Raw genomic sequence first — 21,831 nt, forward strand, 5'->3', positions numbered from 1 at the left:
TTAAAGGTCTATTCTCATCAGCACCTCTTACTCTCTGTCTTCCATTTCTTCTTCCCATATTCAAAACTTCCCTTCTCCCCTCTTTTCCTTCACATCTGCACTTTTCATCTTTTCCCTTGAGACAGGGAGCCTGCTACTCTGAACCGTTTATATAGGTGTTTCTTTAATCCTCATAGTAATTCTCTAAGTTAGATGTCCTTGCCTCATTTTAAGGTTGAGAAACCTGCGGTTCACTGTCATGTGAGTAGGCGACATCGGGCCAGCCCCCTCCGTGGGGTCCTCCTGAAGTGATGACTTATGCGGGAACCCCACCCTGGCCCCGCTCGGTTTCCACTTGGAAAGGCGCCTCGGGGCAAGGTGAGAAGGTCAGCGCCACCCCGCCCCCCTCTCCCCGCCTTTTTGTGTCACCTTTGGACAACTTGTTACAGGGTTTTCTGGCCTGCCCGCCCTCTCATTGGCCCACCACCGTGCATCCCCATTGGCTGCGGGGCCCGGGGACAGGCCCGCGATTGGTCCCCGGTTGTGCCCAGGCGCTGGGTCTGGTTTCTGCCCCCCGCAGGAGCCGCAGTCCCCGCTCGGCGGGAGGGGCCGCCCGGGATGGCGCGTGAGGCCAAGTGACCGCCCGGGCGCCAAGGCCTGCGCTGTCCCGGCTGCGAGGGCCCGTCCGCGTGTCCGGGACCTGGGGTCGTCGAGTGCACCGGTACCCATCTCCCTCGGTGTGTGAGTATCGACTAAACGCTGCAATTATGTGTGGCCGCTCGTCTCCAGAGAGGTGTACTTGGGTATGTGGATGCTCTGGACGCGCGAATTATTTCAATCGGGTGTAGCTAGTTGGGTGAACACTGAGGTCTGGGAAGGGAAGACAAGATGAATGTTTGTAAAAGTCCTGTAACGACCTGTGTATTTCAGAGACAGGGTTTTGTTGGTTGTTTTACGTGATTGGCTATATAGTGTCAAAGGAAGCTGTTTGGGGGTGTAATAAATTTTTCGGTGTTTTATGTGTATTTGCCTAGGGGTTGCTAATGAGAATAGATCACACTCAGAAGTGTTGGGTAGTGTTGCTTAATGTGATTGAAAGTTTCTCTGGAAGAAGAAACCTGGAGAAGGCCAGGTCACCTATTTTTTAATGTACCCTAGGGTTTTTAAAATGTTAGCTCTAAGCAGGCATTAAGTAGTATGTTAATAGAAAAGTATTTGGTAATGAAGGTGTACTTTGCTTTATAGATGAGAAGTAATAAAAATATGGCATGTGACAGTGTAAATCTTCCCCAAAAATCCTTTTTTAGAAGAATGTATCCATGAAGCTGTCCTGAAATCTTTGCCAGCCTGAAAGATTATGCTTGGCCAGCTGATCAGATAGAACCCAGAAAAAGAAAAAAAATTGAGGGAAAATACGTTAAAGCTTTGACCATTCTGAAATACCTAATTATTATTTTTGGCCCCAGATTACTGCAGAATGAGTTTTCACACAGAAAGTGCCCAGTAACATTTGTGCATTGAACCACAGTCCCTGGGATTCCTTAAATGCAGGTTCTCACGCTTGTCTGCTCCATTCTCCACTTGTCAGCAGTTTATGCTGCTTGCCCTTGCTCCAGATACTCATATAATCCCGATCTTTTAGAGGTGAAGTTTATACTTTAATATAGTACAGCTTTCACCCCTTCTATTCAGATAAAGAAAGTAAGAATTAGAGAGGTTTCTTGGTCCCAAATCCAACCTGCCTTTCCCTATTCCAGTTCATCCCATTAGCCGCATGCCATCTCTGGCAGTGTCCCTGCATCATCCCACCCATCCTGGATTCTTAGGACTGGCTTTCTTCCACCTATTGTGCACGGACTGTGCTCCCTCACACGTTTCAGCTGCCCAGTCGTTTGCATTCACCCCCCTAATCATGCCCAGTTTTCTAAGTGAGAACAGGAGATCCAGGTTCCCACCTCTGAAACCTGTGTAATTCCTGAACAAATTGATGGCATTTGTCCAGTATCTCCAGTATCGCCCACAGAGGTAATAGAAAGTTTTTTTTTAAAGCCTTTCACACTTATTATCCCCTCATGTGAATCTAGACAAGAAGTAAATCCAGAGAGGTCTTTGCGTAAGTTTTCTCATAATCTTCAATTTCCTTTAATTCATTCAGCCAGCCCCTCTGCTCATGCCTTTGCCTGTGAAATCTTAGGGGTTCAGGAAATAGCACTCTTGGTGGTTTCAGTCTGGGAGAAAGCCAGGAGGAAAAGGGAGTGTTAATCTTTTATGCCTGCACAAGGCATTGTTCCACCTTAGACGCTTGACACCTAGGTCCTGACCAAGGATCTGGGCAAGACAAAATTAAGTTTATAACCAGTATAAAGACTAGGGAGTTTCTTAGAAGAACTGGGACTCAGACTGGGAATTGAAAGACAAGTTAGCTCTAGATGGGTAAAACTGGGGGTGGAAGCATTATAGGTGAGAGGAAAGACACAAGTTGCGAAAATATTATTATCCTGGAGACCTAGAAAGCAAAGGCTTCTTTTGTTAGTAATTAGAGGAAGGGAAGATAGGGAGAATCTGGGTTTTCAGGGACATTCACATGCAGATTTCCAAACCCCAGGGATGGAGACCCAGACTCTACTCTCCACACTGCTCTAATTCCTTATGCTGCGGGGAGCAGATTTCTTAAGAAAAGGCACTTTGCATCTGCACTGGGCTTTTAGAAGTGTTTTTCGCCGTTTGTTATTTCTTTTAATAAAAGTTTACTTCTCAGTCTCATTTTCACAATACAGTCCCCCCTTTCACTATATGTTCCTCTCATCCTAGTGAAAGAGCAAACCTTGGAATAAGTCGGAGGGTGGTCCTGCCCTCCCCTCCCTCATTCAATATTGTGACATCTGTGGCGGGAGCCCTGCGTTCTTCGTTTGCCCTGTTCGGCACTTGGCCTGGGAGAGCCATGCCTTCGCGCAAGTCACAGGTGCTGCCTGGACGGATCAAACCGTATTATTGCCAAAAAAGCTCTGTCTGAAAAATATCGACCTAAAGCTCCTGTTAGGACCGCAGGAAATAAAACAAAATTCCAAGCCAGTAAAGACATCTTGGAAAGAATGCCTCTCGGGGGTCATAGTAAAGTCATTCCCCTAGTGGGGACCAGGAGGCAACAGGGGTAGGATGTAATTAAGTTTAAATGTGCTTACTTCTTTCTCCCCTTAAAGCAGAGTGGGCGGATCTTCTCCCATCTTCCCTGCCCACCTCCTTCCCATCCACTCCTGCCTCAAGGGGGAAAAAAAGTCTCCCAGATACTGGACAGCAGTCAGGCTGAGCCAGGCTCCTAACACCTGGGACAGGAGAAGAGAGTTGGCGGCCACCACTCCCAGGCTGCTGAGCAGGATGCGCTCACGTGGCCCCCACCCCTATAGGCGGGCAGTGAAGGTTGACAGCTCCTGCTGCCCCCACAGCCGCAGGTAATGGAGAGTCTGCCCCCTGGCGGGGAGGCAGAGGGCCACACCTATATCCAGTGACGGTCTGTACAGCCAACCAGCTATCTGGGGCCGAGTGTGTTTGGATACAGTCCTGGGGGAAAAACAGATCATAAACATTGACATTGGGAAGCTCCAGCTTCCCCATGAACCCAGAGGCCTTTGGCATTAGTATCCCTAGAATGTTAGAGAATTTGAGGTCCTAGGAGGAACCTCGTATTTTTGCTTGGATTCATCTAGAGCACTAGAACATGTTTCCATTGGGATACCTCTTTTAATAAATGTTGACTTAAATTCCCTGCTGCCCAGGTACATCGTTTCTCATTATAACAAGTAAAGGAAACCTATGTCCCTAGGTTCAGAAGGTTCTCGTTTATCCCCTGGGTAGTTAAAAACCTTCACTGTCTCACTTTGCTTCCTATTAAAGATTTGTTGGTGTCTGAAAACTGAAAGCTATAAAGATGTGCCCTCCAGTCTAATGCAGCCCTAGAGCTGTTAGGGCCTCTGCAGAGTCTGCAGCTGTCCTCACCCACTGGTAGTGGAACTCTGCTCTTAAACATTACTGATGCTAACAAGGATCAACATGGGCAATTAAAGCATTACCGACTTACCATCTTCCTGACACTTTCCTAGAAGCAAACTAAGGGAAAGTAAAAATGCAAGGTGGTTCTGAAAACCACCTTGTTGATGCGAGATTTTCTTTCAGACCTAAAATAGGCTTTAAAATCCCACACTGCCTGATTGGATTTCCTATCTCTTTGGTCAATTCTTCCCCTTAGACTTGGTGGGAAAGATGTCTTCCATCTCCCTTCCCTGATATCCCGTTTGTGGAGGGGCTTCTGCTCCCAGATGTTGCCTGCTCTGGTGCCTTTAGGAAGTTGCTGCTACATCCACCCTAAAGTGGTCGCTCTCAAACTGTGCCAGCATTGGCTTTGCCCGGGGATCCTGTTCCCTATACACTTGCCTGGGCCCATCACCCCAATAGAATCACTTGCTCTATTTTCCTGAATATTTTCAGTAGCTCTTCAGGTGACCCTGATGTGCATCAAAATGAGAAAAACCCTAGCTGACGCCATGCATTGACCCTGTACAGCAGGCTGTGTACAGGGGAGAGTGAACCCAGAGGAAACCGCCCCCTTTAATTCAATCAAAACCCCAACATCCTGTGCATTGGGAGCCAGGCTCTGTGCCAGACCCTGGGGGTGCACAGGTGATGAAGACACAGTCCCTTTGTTCAAAGAGCTGGCAGGGCTATGGGGAGTGGTCTTTCCTCTGAGTGGAGGGCAAGTACCTGAGTAACAGCCCATGGCTCAGGTAGAAGACCCTGGCCCCAGTCTCTTATTAAGATCATCACTTATCAGAGCCCTAGAATCATCTCACCTAAGCAAGGGCTCCTGGTTTGTAAACTCAGATGTGGTCACTGAAGGACAGCATAATGATCATCTTCAGAAACATCTGGAAGTGAGACAAGGCAAACATCAATTTTCTGTTGTTGCATTCTCTTCTTTTTGAGGGATAATAAATATACAAAAAAAGTGCCCTAATTAAGTCTGATGAACTTTTTCATATGTACACACCTGTGTAACCACTACCCAGATCAAAAAGGGGTGCAGTCATAAGGTAGGAAAGCCTCAGAAGGGTGAGACACCTACCTGTTCAGCTTTTCTCAGCTCTGGGTTGGCTCTCCTTGGCCACAGCTGTCAACAAGTGTCTGGAGAATACCTGTGATTTTATGGACACTCCTGGTGTAAACAGCAGTGCCCCCTTGCCTTATAAGTCCAAAGTGGGTGCCTGGTGTTTTTAGGAGTGGGACTTAAATGACAGATTTCATGTCATCTGTTATTTATTTTGTGACTGTTATTAATTTATTGGTTAGGGATCTTTTATTTGGGGTGCATGCCCTTTCTATCTGCTTCAATCAACCTTCCATTTTCTTTAATATTGTGTGTTTATTACTTAGGGCAAAAAAAAAAGTGCATAATATTACGTTGCAGCTTATGATGGCGACCCCTGGAGAAGGCAGTGACCCCAGTGGCAGAACGACGCCCGGGGCCACAGTGCAGCTGCCGGAGCTGGAGCCCCGGGTGGTCCGCAGACGCCTGTCCCAGGCCCGGCACCGAGCCACCCTGGCGGGGCTTTTCAGCAACCTCAGGAAAACAGTTTATTCCCATTCTGATCTCACAGCCTCAAAGGTACGGGAACTCAAGCAAGGGGGAGGACAGGTTTCCACACTTGGAGGGACTGCGGAGCCTGGTGGGGGCCAGGCCTGAAGCTGCCACCCTCACCACTGAGGACTGGGGCCTGGGTGTGCTCAGCTGTGGATGCCTCGTGGTGTTATGTCTGCTGCTGCACGTGTGTAAAGCATGAGCACCCGGCCTTTTCTACTGCTGGAGGCAAGCCTGGCATCAGGAGGGAGACAAGGGCCAGAGCAGAGGCCCACCTATTCAGTGAATTTGGTTCCTACCCCTCTCGCAGGCAGCAGGGAGCCTGCTCCAGGAATACCTACCCCATTGCACCCCAACACATGCAGCCACACACACACACACATACACACACACACACACACACACACACATGTACCACCCACCCCTTGGTTTTTGTTGTGCGCTGAACAGGTCTTTCGCCCTAGGCAATGGGGCTTCTCAGGTCAGCATTTACCTTTTCCTGGTCTTAATGGTGCCTGCCTCCCCATTTGCCTTTTTTCTTGCTAATTGATGTCTCTGGCATAGCTTGGAGGAAGATTTGGGTGGTTTGGAGGGCTGGTGGTGGGAATGGAGTGAGTATTAATGGTGGAAGCATTATAGGAGGCTCTAGTGGAGAGGGCCCTTGTGAGCACCTCTAGTTCCCCTGCCCTCTTTTAACAGAGAAGAGAACCACAATAGAAAAGGTCTAGTCGATGACAGGGCCTAGAAGAGGCCCCAGTTCCCTGCTGCAGACCTGGTGCTCTTTTCACCATTGCACCGTGACTAATCCCAGCTCCGGGGTTTTCCTTCCTGGGCCAGTCCATTCAGTAGAGCTCACCTTTATAGAGAGGAACCATTTGATTTGGCATGAGCTTCATGCTTTCTGCTTACAGAACTTACACAGGATTCTCACTTGAGGGCAGACATGCAGAAGAGCTCCTCAGCAGGTCCTGGCTAGGGCCTTTGTGGAAATTAGGAAAAGGTACCCCCTGAGCACCCTTGTGCCGGGCTCCATGAAGGGCTTCTTGTCTTTAGCTGGAGGAGTCTCACCTGCTCACTTATGGAAGGGCCTGACGGCAGGGGAGCTGGATTGGGAGGGAGGGAGGGGCTCTACAGAGCCAAGCGCAGAGGTTCAGGACCAGGGGAGAACCCACATTTGAGCTCGTGGTAAAGACCCTCTCCAGAGTAGTTCCTCTCAGTGTCCACCAGATGGAGAGGCATATGCTGCACCCTGCTGGGGTGCATAAGAACCCAGTATACACAATCAGAGAAATAACAGAGGTTCAGGGCCGTGCCATAAGCAGTGGCAGAGGAAAACCATTTGCACCCCCTAAAATTTGAAAGCATGACTCTTAGCCAGTCTTGGTCAATGTGAGACAAAATACTTGCTAAGCATATATTAACAAGGTTAAGATAACATTATTTACATTATTAGATAGCACATCCATTAAACAGGAATAAAGTATTGACTGCCTCATAGGCCTGTGGTGGGGTTTAAACAAGACAATTGCACGAAAAGACATAGCATTGTCCTAAGTGCCTAAAAATGTTAACATCTATATTTCTTGATGTATTCCCTCGTTTGTTCCCCACAATTCTATCAGTATCATCCTCATGCTACAGAGGAGGAAACAGAGGCTCAGAACCGTTAAGTTATAATTGCCTTGAATGGCACAGGAAATGGTGTGGAACCCAGGTTTCTGATTCTGTATTCTCTCTTTCTCCATCCTGTTTGAGGGACAATCCTGAATTTGACATTTGTAGAAGGATTTCTTCTACAGAGTAATGGTGTCACTAGGTCCTAAGAAAGGCAGCCTGTCAGGAACATTCTAGAAACAGAATTTCAGTGCCTTGCACCTGGCTCTGCATGTTTTGGTCAAGCCTGGCTGAGCTTAGTGAGGTGAGGTGCGTCCTGCAGAGCAGGCACGGGAGATGCACTCTAGGGCCAGAGTTGCTGAAGGAAACCTCTCTTCACCCCCGCGGAGAATAAGCCTAAGAAGCTGGTGCCGGGTCATCCGCCCCATCCCCACGCTGGCGAGGCCTGCATTTCCCAGCCTCTTTATCTTTCCCAGGGCAGCTAGCTCTGCCCTTGAGAGTCTGTGTGCAGTTCAGCTTGGCTAGCCCTGCTCAGAGGGCCTTCCTCCATGGAGTCTATACAGTCCCTCCTGTCGGAATAAATCCAATAAACCTCTGTTCCTCTTTGTTCCCACGATACTGTGCTTCTACCCCTTTTCAGCACTCACTTAATTTTGTCTTGTGTTAATGGTAGTTGTTTCTATGCTTGTCTTCCCTATTGAAATATGAGCACTTAGAAAGCAGCGTCTGCCTTGTTTATTCGGTATTCCCAGAGCTCACAGCTTTGCCTCCTTGAGTGATGAATGGCTGAAACTCCTGACAGATATAGCTGGTCAGCATAACAAACAATATTTAGCATTTCTTCTTTTGGAAATGCAAAAAAATGCAACAGATAATTGCAATATTTAGCATAACTTCTTTCATGCAGTTACCATTGTGACTTTAATAATGTTATATACAGGCAGAAAAGAAAGAAGGAAGAGAGGAAGGAAGGGAGGGAGGAAGGAAGGAAAAAAAAAAAGGAAATGCTTGTAATTCCAGTCTTGCAGGATAGGAAATTCAGAATTCATGTTGGCAGAGCATTTGATAAATGTTTAGCGTGGAGTGTACACAGTTAGCAAATTAAAAGTTTTGAAGGAATGCTGGACGTTAAAACATGAGGATGTATAACACAGTGAATCTTGTGCTGGATGATTGTGATTAACTGTACAAATATAAAACAGCTCATTTAGAACAGATGTACAACACTATTACAAGGAGTTAATAATAGAATGGTATATGGGGAATATGGGCAAACTGCGGACTAAAGTTAATAGTAATATCTTAATAGTCTCTCGTCAACGGTAACTAAATGTACCACATCAATACTTGGGGTCAATAATGGCGGTGGGGGAGGGGTATGGGATGTTTTAAGTTTTCTTTATTATTTTTACTTCTTTTTCTGGAGTAATAAAAATGCTCTAAAAATGATCATGGTGATGAATGCACAACTACATGATGATGCTGTGAGCCATTGATTGCATATTTTTGATGGATTGTGTGTGTTATTAATATTAATAAAATTGCATTACAAAAATTGTTAGAATAGTACATTTAATATTAGCCAGCCAATTGCACATTGTTACAAATGAACAAAGGTTTAGTTGTTGTACCCTTCTGCAAGCTTGGGATTTATATTGATCACGCTGTGCCTCTTCAGTCACTGTTTATTCCACCTTCAAGTAGCATATGTAGTCATTTACCTTGTGTGTGTGTGTGTGTGTGTGTGTGTGTGTGTGTGCTCACTAGTAGTTTGCTGAAGGCAGCTTAATTGTTTCAAAATCTTTGATATTCGATGGCAGTCCATTTGTAGGATACAAATTGCACTTCAAGCCCTTGTGCATCACAATATATTTCTTGTCCTCTTTACTGACAAAGTGAAGGGATGTGACTTTGCATCAAAGGGAGTGTGGCCTTAGAATGTGGAAAGGGTCCTGTGTCCACACAATCAGTCTGTGCAGTGGAAGGCTGACTTCAGTACTCTCTGTCTCTCTGCTCAGTGGCAGGTTTTGAATAAGGCAAAGAATCATATTCAGGAACTGGAGCAAACCTTGGACAATTTGCTGAAGCTGAAAGGTAATAACTAGATCCCTGCCTCTCACCCCTATTTCCCTCCCAGGAAAGAGCTGGCACTGTTTTTCTATTGAAAACAGAGAGATAAGGTTAAACTGAGACAACAGATAATTTACTGAGCACCCACTGTGTGCCAGGCACCGTGCTTGGGCCTAGGGATATGATGATATTCACCCCCCTTGTCCTCAGGGAGCTGCAATCTGATAGGACAGACAGAAGTTATCAGGATGTTAAAATGTGATGAGTTCCTTATTGGGGTGCTATTAAAGGGCTCCTGAAAGACCAGGGAAGGCTTCTTGAAAGAGATGTACTGGTGCTTGACAGGATCAAAGCAAAGGGCAGTGCTTGGCATCATGCCTTGGTTTGGGAGAGACGGCTCAATGGGAATTTGGATTGGGAAAGCTAGTGGAAGCCGAACTCTGAAAGGGATACTTTCAATGTCTTAATTTCTAAATTCTTTCCGGTCATGTGTTCTCTCCTCATCTCTAAAAGGGGAGGCAGAAACTGAGCTCTTGGCTCCCTAATGCTAAACCTGGGAGGTTTCAGGGACCTATCAGTGGTCTATTTAGCCTGTGAAAGAAAAGGTCAAGAGATTCAACAAAAGCCTGACTTTCCCCTTTGTGACTCTTGTCTTCAACCCCCCAATAGAATCCTTCAACCTGGAGGATGGGAATGCAAGCAACTTAGAGGAGGTCAAGGAAGAATATGCCATTATATACTCCAGAAATTACAGGTAAGACCCAGCAGGCACCAGGAGAATTAAAATGTGCTCTTCTTCTTTTGCCCACAGCCACAGTTAATACTGCATCACAATTCAGCTGTCCCTCCGGGATGCAGAACACAGTCAAATTTGCTGCTCATCTAATTCTTTTTAATGTTATTCTAGTAACATTTGCTATTTTCTGATTACAAAAACAATATTTTAATAGAAAGTACAGAAAAGCCCAAAATAGAAAATAAGAAATAAATATTGTCTCACCTTTCAAGGAAAATCAATGCTAATTTTGAAGATACTCTTCTACTTTTTTTTAATTTTGCACATTATTTTATAGAGAAATGAGGTCATAGTGTTTGCATTATAGTATTGCTTTTTTCTAAAACAACAACAACAACCCCTGAATTAATGGCTTTATTGAAGGATACATGTGGAGAAGCCAAATTTCAACCTCCTTTCCAAGCCTCATAGGAACCTAGAAAAATCCAAATTAGACTTCATAGAAGAAAGGAAACCCTGATACCCCTTGTCATCACAGATGCTGGAAGGAGAACATTGTTTATAATGTCATATTCAAATTTTTAAAGAGAAACTCCTATTTGAGAAATGCCTTTTTTCCTGTGCTTTTATTTTTTATATTTAATTCTTCCTACATTTGGGATTTTTATGTATGGTGTGTGGATTTCTTACTTCTGTGCTCCTAAAGGATCATCTGACCCACCTGTATCGCATCCTGCAGAGCTGCTTCCAAAGCTGCCTGGGTTTGGGGTCCGTGACCTGGCCCTCAGCAGCTCTGGTGGTCCCTAGTGTGTCCAGCTCTAACAAAACTGGTGTTTTCTGCCTGCAGAGGCCCAGCCGTAACCATCCAGCTTGGTTCCCCACATGACACAGAGAGTACAAGCAATCTGTACCCTCTCCAAGAATGGGACTGCAAACTGGTTGCTATTCAGAGCCTGCCTGGAAGCCTGCCTAGAAGAAGAAATATAGTTTCATAATGTGTTTTATGGGAGTTCTGAAGATTTTTATTTTCCTCTCTATGCTTTTCTGTATTTTCAATTTTTTTTTAACAATGATCATGTACTATATAGGGGAATCATCAGATGAGAAATAACAGAATGATTAAAAACTAATTTCAATTCATATTGCAAACAATGTAAAGATACAGAAAAGCATAAAGAAGAAAATAATCACCATAATCTTGCTCTATGCAGACCACTGTTTTGATTGCAGAGGTGCAGAAGCAGGTATGAAGTACGTAGGGGAAGAGGGTACGTAGTAGTGTGTTTGTGGTTGCATTTTTTTTTATTAATTAAAGAAAAACAGAAATTAACACAACATTTAGAAATCATTCCATTCTACATATGCAATCAGTAATTTTTAACATCATCACATAGATGCATGATCATCATTTCTTAGTACATTTGCATCGATTTAGGAAAAAAACTAGCAAAACAACAGAAAAAGATATACAATGTTAATATAGAGAAAAAAATAATAATAAAAAAGACACAAACAAACAAACAAAAAACTATAGCTCAGATGCAGCTTCATTCAGTGTTTTAACATAATTACATTACAATTAGGTATTATTGTGCTGTCCATTTTTGAGTTTTTGTATCTAGTCCTGTTGCACAGTCTGTATCCCTTCAGCTCCAATTACCCATTATCTTACCCTGTTTCTAACTCCTGCTGGTCTCTGTTACCAATGACATATTCCAAGTTTATTCTCTAATGTCAGTTCACATCAGTGGGACCATACAGTATTTGTCCTTTAGTTTTTGGCTAGACTCACTCAGCATAATGTTCTCTAGGTCCATCCATGTTATTACATGCTTCATAAGTTTAGTCTGTCTTAAAGCTGCATAATATTCCATCGTATGTATATACCACAGTTTGTTTAGCCACTCGTCTGTTGATGGACATTTTGGCTGTTTCCATCTCTTTGCAATTGTAAATAATGCTGCTATAAACATTGGTGTGCAAATGTCCGTTTGTGTTTTTGCCCTTAAGTCCTTTGAGTAGATACCTAGTAATGGTATTGCTGGGTCGTATGGCAATTCTATATTCAGCTTTTTGAGGAACCGCCAAACTGCCTTCCACAGTGGTTGCACCATTTGACATTCCCACCAACAGTGGATAAGTGTGCCTCTTTCTCCGCATCCTCTCCAGCACTTGTCATTTTCTGTTTTGTTGATAATGGCCATTCTGGTGGGTGTGAGATGATATCTCATTGTGGTTTTGATTTGCATTTCTCTAATGGCCAGGGACATTGAGCATCTCTTCATGTGCCTTTTGGCCATTTGTATTTCCTCTTCTGAGAGGTGTCTGTTCAAGTCTTTTTCCCATTTTGTAATTGGGTTGGCTGTCTTTTTGTTGTTGAGTTGAACAATCTCTTTATAAATTCTGGATACTACCCCTTTATCTGATCTGTCGTTTCCAGATATTGTCTCCCATTGTGTAGGCTGTCTTTCTACTTTCTTGATGAAGTTCTTTGATGCACAAAAGTGTTTAATTTTGAGGAGTTCCCATTTATTTATTTCCTTCTTCAGTGCTCTTGCTTTAGGTTTAAGGTCCATAAAACCGCCTCCAATTGTAAGTTTCATAAGATATCTCCCTACATTTTCCTCTAACTGTTTTATGGTCTTAGACCTAATGTTTAGATCTTTGATCCATTTTGAGTTAACTTTTGTATAGGGTGTGAGATACGGGTCCTCTTTCATTCTTTTGCATATGGATATCCAGTTCTCTAGGCACCATTTATTGAAGAGACTGTTCTGTCCCAGGTGAGTTGGGTTGACTGCCTTATGAAAGATCAAATGTCCATAGATGAGAGGGTCTATATCTGAGCACTCTATTCGATTCCATTGGTCGATATATCTATCTTTATGCCAATACCATGCTGTTTTGACCACTGTGGCTTCATAATATGCCTTAAAGTCCGGCAGCGGGAGACCTCCAGCTTCGTTTTTTTTCCTCAAGATACTTTTAACAATTCGGGGCACCCTGCCCTTCCAGATAAATTTGCTTATTGGTTTTCCTATTTCTGAAAAATAAGTTGTTGGGATTTTGATTGGTATTGCATTGAATCTGTAAATCAATTTAGGTAGGATTGACATCTTAACTATATTTAGTCTTCCAATCCATGAACACAGTATGCCCTTCCATCTATTTAGGTCTTCTGTGATTTCTTTTAACAGTTTTTGTAGTTTTCTTTGTATAGGTTTTTTGTCTCTTTAGTTAAATTTATTCCTAGGTATTTTATTCTTTTAGTTGCAATTGTAAATGGGATTCGTTTCTTGATTTCCCCTCAGCTTGTTCATTGCTAGTGTATAGAAATGCTACAGATTTTTGAATGTTGATCTTGTAACCTGCTATTTGCTGTACTCATTTATTAGCTCTAGTAGTTTTGTTGTGGATTTTTCTGGGTTTTCAACGTATAGTATCATATCATCTGCAAACAGTGATAGTTTTACTTCTTCCTTTCCAATTTTGATGCCTTGTATTTCTTTTTCTTGTCTAATTGCTCTGGCTAGAACCTCCAACACGATGTTGAATAATAGTGGTGATAATGGACATCCTTGTCTTGTTCCTGATCTTAGGGGGAAAGTTTTCAATTTTTCCCCATTGAGGATGATATTAGCTGTGGGTTTTTCATATATTCCCTCTACCATTTTAAGGAAGTTCCCTTGTATTGCTATCTTTTGAAGTGTTTTCAACAGGAAAGGATGTTGAATCTTGTCAAATGCCTTCTCTGCATCAATTGAGATGATCATGTGATTTTTCTGTTTTGACTTTTTGATATGGTGTATTACATTAATTGATTTTCTTATGTTGAACCATCCTTTCATACCTGGGATGAATCCTACTTGGTCATGATGTATAATTCCTTTAATGCATTGTTGGATTCTATTTGCTAGAATTTTGTTGAGGATTTTTGCATCTATATTCATTAGAGAGATTGGTCTGTAGTTTTCTTTTTTTGTAATATCTTTGCCTGGTTTTGGTATGAGGGTGATGTTGGCTTCATAGAATGAATTAGGTAGCCTTCCCTCCACTTCAATTTTTTTGAAGAGTTTAAAGAGAGTTGGTACTAATTCTTTCAGAATGTTTAGTAGAATTCACATCTGAAACCATCTGGTCCTGGACTTTTCTTTTTAGGAAGCTTTTGAATGACAGATTCAATTTCTTTACTTGTGATTGGTTTGTTGAGGTCATCTATTTCTTCTTGAGTCAAAGTTGGTTGTTCATGTCTTTCCAGGAACCCGTCCATTTCATCTACATTGTTGTATTTATTAGCGTAAAGTTGTTCATAGTATCCTGTTACTACCTCCTTTATTTCTGTGAGGTCAGTGGTTATGTCTTCTCTTCCATTTCTGATCCTATTTATTTGCATTCTCTCTCTTCTTCTTTTTGTCAATCTTGCTAAGCGCCCATCAATCTTGTTGATTTTCTCATAGAACCAACTTCTGGTCTTATTGATTTTCTCTATTGTTTTCATGTTTTCAATTTCATTTATTTCTGCTCTAATCTTTGTTATTTCTTTCCTTTTGCTTGCTTTGGGGTTAGTTTTCTGTTCTTTCACCAGTTCTTCCAAGTGGACAGTTAATTCCTGCATTTTTGCCTTTTCTTCTTTTCTGATATAGGTATTTAGGGCAATAAATTTCCCTCTTAGCACTGCCTTTGCTGCATCCCATAGGTTTTGATATGTTGTGTTTTCATTTTCATTCGCCTCGAGATATTTACTAATTTCTCTTGCAATTTCTTCCTTGACCCACTCGTTGTTTAAGAGTGTGTTGTTGAGCCTCCATGTATTTGTGAATTTTCTGGCACTCCGCCTATTATTGATTTCCAACTTCATTCCTTTATGATCCGAGAAAGTGTTGTGTATGATTTCAATCTTTTTAAATTTGTTAAGACTTGCTTTGTGACCCAGCATATGGTCTATCTTTGAGAATGATCCATGAGCACTTGAGAAAAAGGTGTATTCTGCTGTTGTGGGGCATAATGTCCTAAAAATGTCTGTTAAGTCTAGCTCATTTATAATAATATTCAAATTCTCTATTTCTTTATTGACCCTCTGTCTAGATGTTCTGTCCATTGATGAGAGTGGTGAATTGAAGTCTCCAACTATTATGGTATATGTGTCTATTTCCCTTTTCAGTGTTTGCAGTGTATTCCTCACGTATTTTGGGGCATTCTGGTTCGGTGCGTAAATATTTATGATTGTTATGTCTTCTTGTTTAATTGTTCCTTTTATTAGTAGATAGTGTCCTTCTTTGTCTCTTTTAACTGTTTTACATTTGAAGTCTAATTTGTTGGATATTAGTATAACTACTCCTGCTCTTTTCTGGTTGTTATTTGCATGAAATATCTTTTCCCAACCTTTCACTTTCAACCTATGTTTATCTTTGGGTCTAAGATGTGTTTCCTGTAGACAGCATATAGAAGGATCCTGTGTTTTAATCCATTCTGCCAGTCTATGCCTTTTGATTGGGGAATTCAGTCCATTAACATTTAGTGTTATTACTGTTTGGATACTATTTTCCTGTACCATTTTGCCTTTTGTATTATATATATCAATCTGATTTCCCTTCTTTCTACACTCTTCTCCATACCTCTCTCTTCTGTCTTTTTGTTTCTGACTCTAGTGCTCCCTTTAGTATTTCTTGCAGAGCTGGTCTCTTTTTTTTTTTTTTACTTTTTTTAATTATTATTTTTTTTATTAATTAAAAAAAATTAACAAAACATTTAGAAATCATTCCATTCTACATGTACAATCAGTAATTCTTGATATCATCACATAGTTGCATATTCATCATTTCTTAGTACATTTGCATCGATTTAGAAAAAGAAAAAGACAACAGAATAAGAATTAAAACGACAATAGAGAGAAAAAAACAAACAAACAAAAAAAACCCTATACCTCACATGCAGCTTCATTCAAAGTTTTAACATAATTGCATTACAATTAGGTAGTATTGTGCTGTCCATTTCTGAGTTTTTATATCCAGTCCTGTTGCACCGTCTGTATCCCTTCAGCTCCAATTACCCCTTCTCTCTTTTTTTTTTTTAATTAACGGAAAAAAAGAAAGAAATTAACCCAACATTTAGAAATCATACCATTCTACATGTGCAATCAGTAATTCTTAACACCATCACATAGATGCATGATCATTGTTTCTTAGTACATTTGCATCGGTTTAGAAGAACTAGCAACACAACCGAAAAAGATATAGAATGTTAATATAGAGAAAAAAATAAAAGTAATATTAGAGAGATTGGTCTGTAGTTTTCTTTTTTTGTGATATCTTTGCCTGGTTTTGGTATGAGGGTGATGTTGGCTTCTTAGAATGAATTAGGTAGTTTTCCCTCCACTTTGATTTTTTTGAAGAGTTTGAGCAGGGTTGGTACTAATTCTTTCTGGAACGTTTGGTAGAGTTCACATGTGAAGCCATCTGGTCCTGGACTTTTCTTTTTAGGAAGCTTTTGAATGACTAATTCAATTTCTTTACTTCTGATTGGTTTGTTGAGGTCATCTATTTCTTCTTGAGTCAAAGTTGGTTGTTCATGTCTTTCTAGGAACCCGTCCATTTCATCTAAATTGTTGTATTTATTAGCGTAAAGTTGTTCATAGTATCCTGTTACTACCTCCTTTATTTCTGTGAGGTCAGTGGTTATGTCTCCTCTTCCATTTCTGATCTTATTTATTTGCATCCTCTCTCTTCTTCTTTTTGTCAATCTTGCTAAGGGCCCATCAATCTTATTGATTTTGTCATAGAACCAACTTCTGGTCTTATTGATTTTCTCTATTGTTTTCATGTTTTCAATTTCACTTATTTCTGCTCTGATCTTTGTTATTTCTTTCCTTTTGCTTGCTTTGGGATTAGTTTGCTGTTCTTTCTCCAGTTCTTCCAAGTGAACTGTTAATTTTTGCATTTTTGCCTTTTCTTCTTTTCTGATATAGGCATTTAGGGCAATAGATTTCCCTCTTAGCACTGCCTTTGCTGCATCCCATAAGTTTTGATATGTTGTGTTTTCATTTTCATTCGCCTTGAGGTATTTACTAATTTCTCTTGCAATTTCTTCTTTGACCCACTCATTGTTTAAGAGTGTGTTGTTGAGCCTCCACGTATTTGTGAATTTTCTGGCACTCTGCCTATTATTGATTTCCAACTTCATTCCTTTATGATCTGAGAAAGTGTTGTGTATGATTTCAATCTTTTTAAATTTGTTAAGACTTGCTTTGTGACCCAGCATATGGTCTATCTTTGAGAATGATCCATGAGCACTTGAGAAAAAGGTGTATCCTGCTGTTGTGGGATGTAATATCCTATAAATGTCTGTTAAGTCTAGCTCATTTATAGTAATATTCAGATTCTCTATTTCTTTATTAATCCTCTGTCTAGATGTTCTGTCCATTGATGAGAGTGGGGAATTGAAGTCTCCAACTATTCTGGTATTTGTGTCTATTTCCCTTTTCAGTGTTTGCAGTGTATTCCTCACGTATTTTGGGGCATTCTGGTTCGGTGCGTAAATATTTATGATTGTTATGTCTTCTTGTTTAATTGTTCCTTTTATTAGTAGATAGTGTCCTTCTTTGTCTCTTTTAACTGTTTTACATTTGAAGTCTAATTTGTTGGATATTAGTATAGCCACTCCTGCTCTTTTCTGGTTGTTATTTGCATGAAATATCTTTTCCCAACCTTTCACTTTCAACCTATGTTTATCTTTGGGTCTAAGATGTGTTTCCTGTAGACAGCATATAGAAGGATCCTGTTTTTTAATCCATTCTGCCAGTCTATGCCTTTTGATTGGGGAATTCAGTCCATTAACATTTAGTGTTATTACTGTTTGGATAATATTTTCCTCTTACATTTTGCCTTTTGTATTATATATATCATGTCTGACTTTCCTTCTTTCTACACTCTTTTCCATACCTCTCTCTTCTGTCTTTTTGTTTCTGACTCTAGTGCTCCCTTTAGTATTTCTTGCAGAGCTGGTCTCTTGGTCACAAATTCTCTCAGTGACTTTTTGTCTGAGAATGTTTTAATTTCTCCCTCATTTTTGAAGGACAATTTTGCTGGATATAGGAGTCTTGGTTGGCAGTTTTTCTCTTTTAGTAATTTAAATATATCATCCCACTGTCTTCTAGCCTCCATGGATTCTGCTGAGAAATCTACACATAGCCTTATTGGGTTTCCCTTGTATGTGATGGATTGTTTTTCTCTTGCTGCTTTCAAGATCCTCTCTTTCTCTTTGACCTCTGACATTCTAACTAGTAAGTGTCTTGGAGAACGCCTATTTGGGTCTAATCTCTTTGGGGTGCGCTGCACTTCTTGGATCTGAAATTTTAGGTCTTTCATAAGAGTTGGGAAATTTTCAGTGATAATTTCTTCCATTAGTTTTTCTCCTCCTTTTCCCTTCTCTTCTCCTTCTGGGACACCCACAACACGTATATTTGTGCGGTTCATATTGTCCTTGAGTTCCCTGATACCCTGTTCAAATTTTTCCATTCTTTTCCCGATAGTTTCTGTTTCTTTTTGGAATTCAGATGTTCCATCTGAATCACTAATTCTATCTTCTGTCTCTTTGAATCTATCATTGTAGGTATCCATTGTTTTTTCTATCTTTTCTACTTTGTCCTTCACTTCCATAAGTTCTGTGATTTGTTTTTTCAGTTTTTCTATTTCTTCTTTATGTTCAGCCCATGTCTTCTTCATGTCCTCCCTCAATTTATCGATTTCGTTTTTGAAGAGGTTTTCCATTTCTGTTCGTATATTCAGCATTAGTTGTCTCAGCTCCTGTATCTCATTTGAACTATTGGTTTGTTCCTTTGACTGGGCCATATCTTCAATTTTCCGAGCGTGATCCATTGTCTTCTGCTGGCGTCTGGGCATTTAATCAGATATCCCTGGGTGTAGGACCCAGCAGGTTGAAAGATTTTTCTGTGAAATCTCTGGGCTCTGTTGTTCTTATCATGCCCAGTAGGTGGCGCTCGTGGCGCTCCTCTGTCTGCGGGTCCCGCCAGTAAAAGATGCTGTGGCTCCTTTAACTTTGGAAAACTCTCGCTGTAGGGGAGGGTCGCCAGCTGAAGCGGCTTGGGGGAGTGCCAATCCGAATCTCCTAGCCGGCCTGGGAATCTGCGCGTGGGGAGGGTCGCCAGCCTCTGTGGCTTGGGGGAGCGCCTGTCCAAATTTCCCAGCCGGCCCGGGGTGCCAAGCGTGGTGGGGGGGCGCCTGCCTCCGCGGCTTGGGGGCGCGCCTGTCCAAATTTCCCAGCCGGCCCGGGGCACCAAGCGTGGCGGGGGGCACCAACCGCCATGGCTTGGGGGAGTGCCTATCCACCGTTCCCAGCCGGACCGGGAAGCCACGTGTTTGGAACGGACCCCGGTCGCCAGTCTCCGCGGCTTGGGGGATCTCCGATCCAATTCTCCCAGCTGGTCCGGGGGGCCGCGCATGGCGGGGTGGCGCCAGCCACCACGGCTTGAGGAGATTGCCTGTCCAATTTTCCCAGCCGGCCCGGGAAGGAGGGAGGGAGGGACTCCGGCCGCCTGTCGCCCCGGCCCGGGGAAGCTCGCGCCTCTCGGTGATCTCACTGCAGCGGGTTCTCCCAGCCAGTCAGCCGTTCCAGAATGGGGTACGCTGTCTTCTTAGTCTCTGTCGTGGCTCCAGGAGCTGTTCTGTACCATTTCTACTTCCCTAGTAGCTGTTCTGGAGGAGGAACTAAGACCCACGCATCTTACTAAGCTGCCATCTTCTCCGGAAGACCTGTGGTTACATTTTAAAAAGTAGATTGAGCCCTTGCCTCACAATCGGCCTAGGAGATGGTCTCTCAGAAAAAGTCTACATTTACTTTTTCCAAATGGTTAGCCAGCTATTCCAACCCCATTTATTATATAAGTTATCCTTTCCTTATAGGTTTAAAACGTAAATTTATCATTTACTAAAATCTTATCAATACTTGTATCACCTTTCATGTTTTCCATTCTGTTTCACTGATATTCTGTCTCTTCCTATGCTGATACTACACTGTTTATTTATTGTAGGATTATTATAAATCCCAGTGAAAAACTCCTTAGTTATTATTATTTTACAAGAAATTTAGCTACTCTCATGTGGGTATTCTTCTGAATGAACTTTAGAATTATTTTGCCATGTTTAAAAAATCTTTTTAGGTTGGGAATGCATTAGATTTATTAGTTATTTGAGAGAAATTTTGTATTTTTTACATTTTTTTAATGTTTTCGTACAATAATGTGTTCTTGTTACTTCACTTATTTTTTTCTGGTTTATATACCTATAGATTTTACCACATAGATTCTAAATATTTTTGATAAATCTTTTTTTTTTGTATGCTGTATGTCAGGGGTCACATTTCATCCTTTTTCCATATGAGTATCTCCTTATTGCAGCACCATTTGTTGATTTTTTTGGTTTGTTTGGTTGGTTTTTTGTTTGTTTGCTTGTTTGTTTGTTTGGGAAGTGCATGGGCTGGGAATCGAACCCAGGTCTTCCACATGGCAGGCGAGAATTCTACCACCAAACTACCCTTGCACCCCCTTTTTTGATAAATCTTTCATTGCTATGTGTTTCGGTTTACTAAAGCTGCCTGACTGCAGTAAAGAAATTGATTGGCTTTTACAAAGGGGATTTATTAATTTATAAGTTACAATTCTAAGGCCATGGAAATATCCAAATTAAGGCATCATCAAGATACCTTCACTGAAGAAAGGCCAGTTGCTTCCAGGTTCTCCTGTTACATGGGAAGGCACATGGTGGCATCTGCTGGCCCTTCTCTCCTGGGTTGATTTCAAAATAGTTCTCTGGGCTCCTGTGGGGCGTTCAGGCTTGTGCTGGGCTGTTTTCTTTCTCCAAGCACTGTGCTTTCTCCAAAATATCTCCCTCTTAAAGGACTCCAGTACGTGGATTAAGGTACACCTTGCATGGGTGGATCACATCTCCATGGAAACAACCTAATCAGAAGGTCCCACTCAACAGTAGGTCTGCCCCCACAAGATTGGATTAAAAGAACATGGCTTTACTGAATATAACAAAGGCATTACGCTAAAACTAAATGTTAACAGGCAGGGGGATTGGGAAAGAGGTATGGATTTTTTGTGGAAGAAAAGGAAATATCTTTAGATAGAGTATGGTGGTGAAGGCATGTCTATACACTTAGTCTGGATGGTATGATGTGTGAATAAAACTATTTAAAAATGAACAGAGAGGAACAAGTGCTAGAGAAAATGCAGAGAAAGAGATGTACCTATCCACTGTCGGTAGGGAAATGAGAGGTGCAGCCCCTTGGACGGCAGTGTGGTGTTTCCACAGGAGGCTAGGGGTGGGGTTGCCATAAGATCCTGAAACCCCATTGCTCAGTATACACCTAGAGGAACTGAGTGTGGGGACACAAATGGACATTTGCACACTGGTGTCTCTGGAGGCAGTGTTCTTGATCCACAATGAATGGAGGTGGCCTAAGGGTACAATGACTGAGGAATGGAAGGGGGAACTATGATGTATGAATACAATGGATTACTGAGCAGCTGAAAGAAGGAATGAAATTGTGAGGCATGCAACTAGATGAATGAACCTTAAAAGCTGTACATTGAACAAAAAGATAAATATTATTCTTTAGTCATATGGACTAACCATAATATAAAAATCAGTGAACTAAAGTCAAGAGCATGGATTATCAGGTTGGGGCTTATTGTAAAGGGTTGTAGATTGTAAGCTCTTACAGCAGTCACATATACTTAGGAGGTGTAACTGTTAATTCTAAATTCTGAGACACTGAGCTGTTT

General features: G+C 41.9%; 1 protein-coding gene across 2 annotated transcripts in view; it reads left to right on the forward strand.

The window, feature by feature from the left end:
* Positions 1 to 583: 583 nt before the first annotated feature.
* Positions 584 to 21,831, forward strand: part of STRA8 (stimulated by retinoic acid 8) — a 32,775-nt gene continuing 11,527 nt past the window's right edge. The window contains exons 1-4 of one of the 2 annotated variants that reach the window (XM_077164331.1): positions 584 to 720; positions 5,438 to 5,635; positions 9,241 to 9,316; positions 9,962 to 10,046. In XM_077164331.1, coding sequence (XP_077020446.1) covers positions 5,441 to 5,635; positions 9,241 to 9,316; positions 9,962 to 10,046 — 356 coding nt within the window. In that variant the 5' untranslated portion in view covers positions 584 to 720; positions 5,438 to 5,440. The remainder of the gene's footprint in view (positions 721 to 5,437; positions 5,636 to 9,240; positions 9,317 to 9,961; positions 10,047 to 21,831) is intronic. The other variant, XM_077164340.1, reaches the window with a different exon arrangement.

Source organism: Tamandua tetradactyla, chromosome 1, assembly GCF_023851605.1.
Source record: "Tamandua tetradactyla isolate mTamTet1 chromosome 1, mTamTet1.pri, whole genome shotgun sequence".
Taxonomy (NCBI): domain Eukaryota; kingdom Metazoa; phylum Chordata; class Mammalia; order Pilosa; family Myrmecophagidae; genus Tamandua; species Tamandua tetradactyla.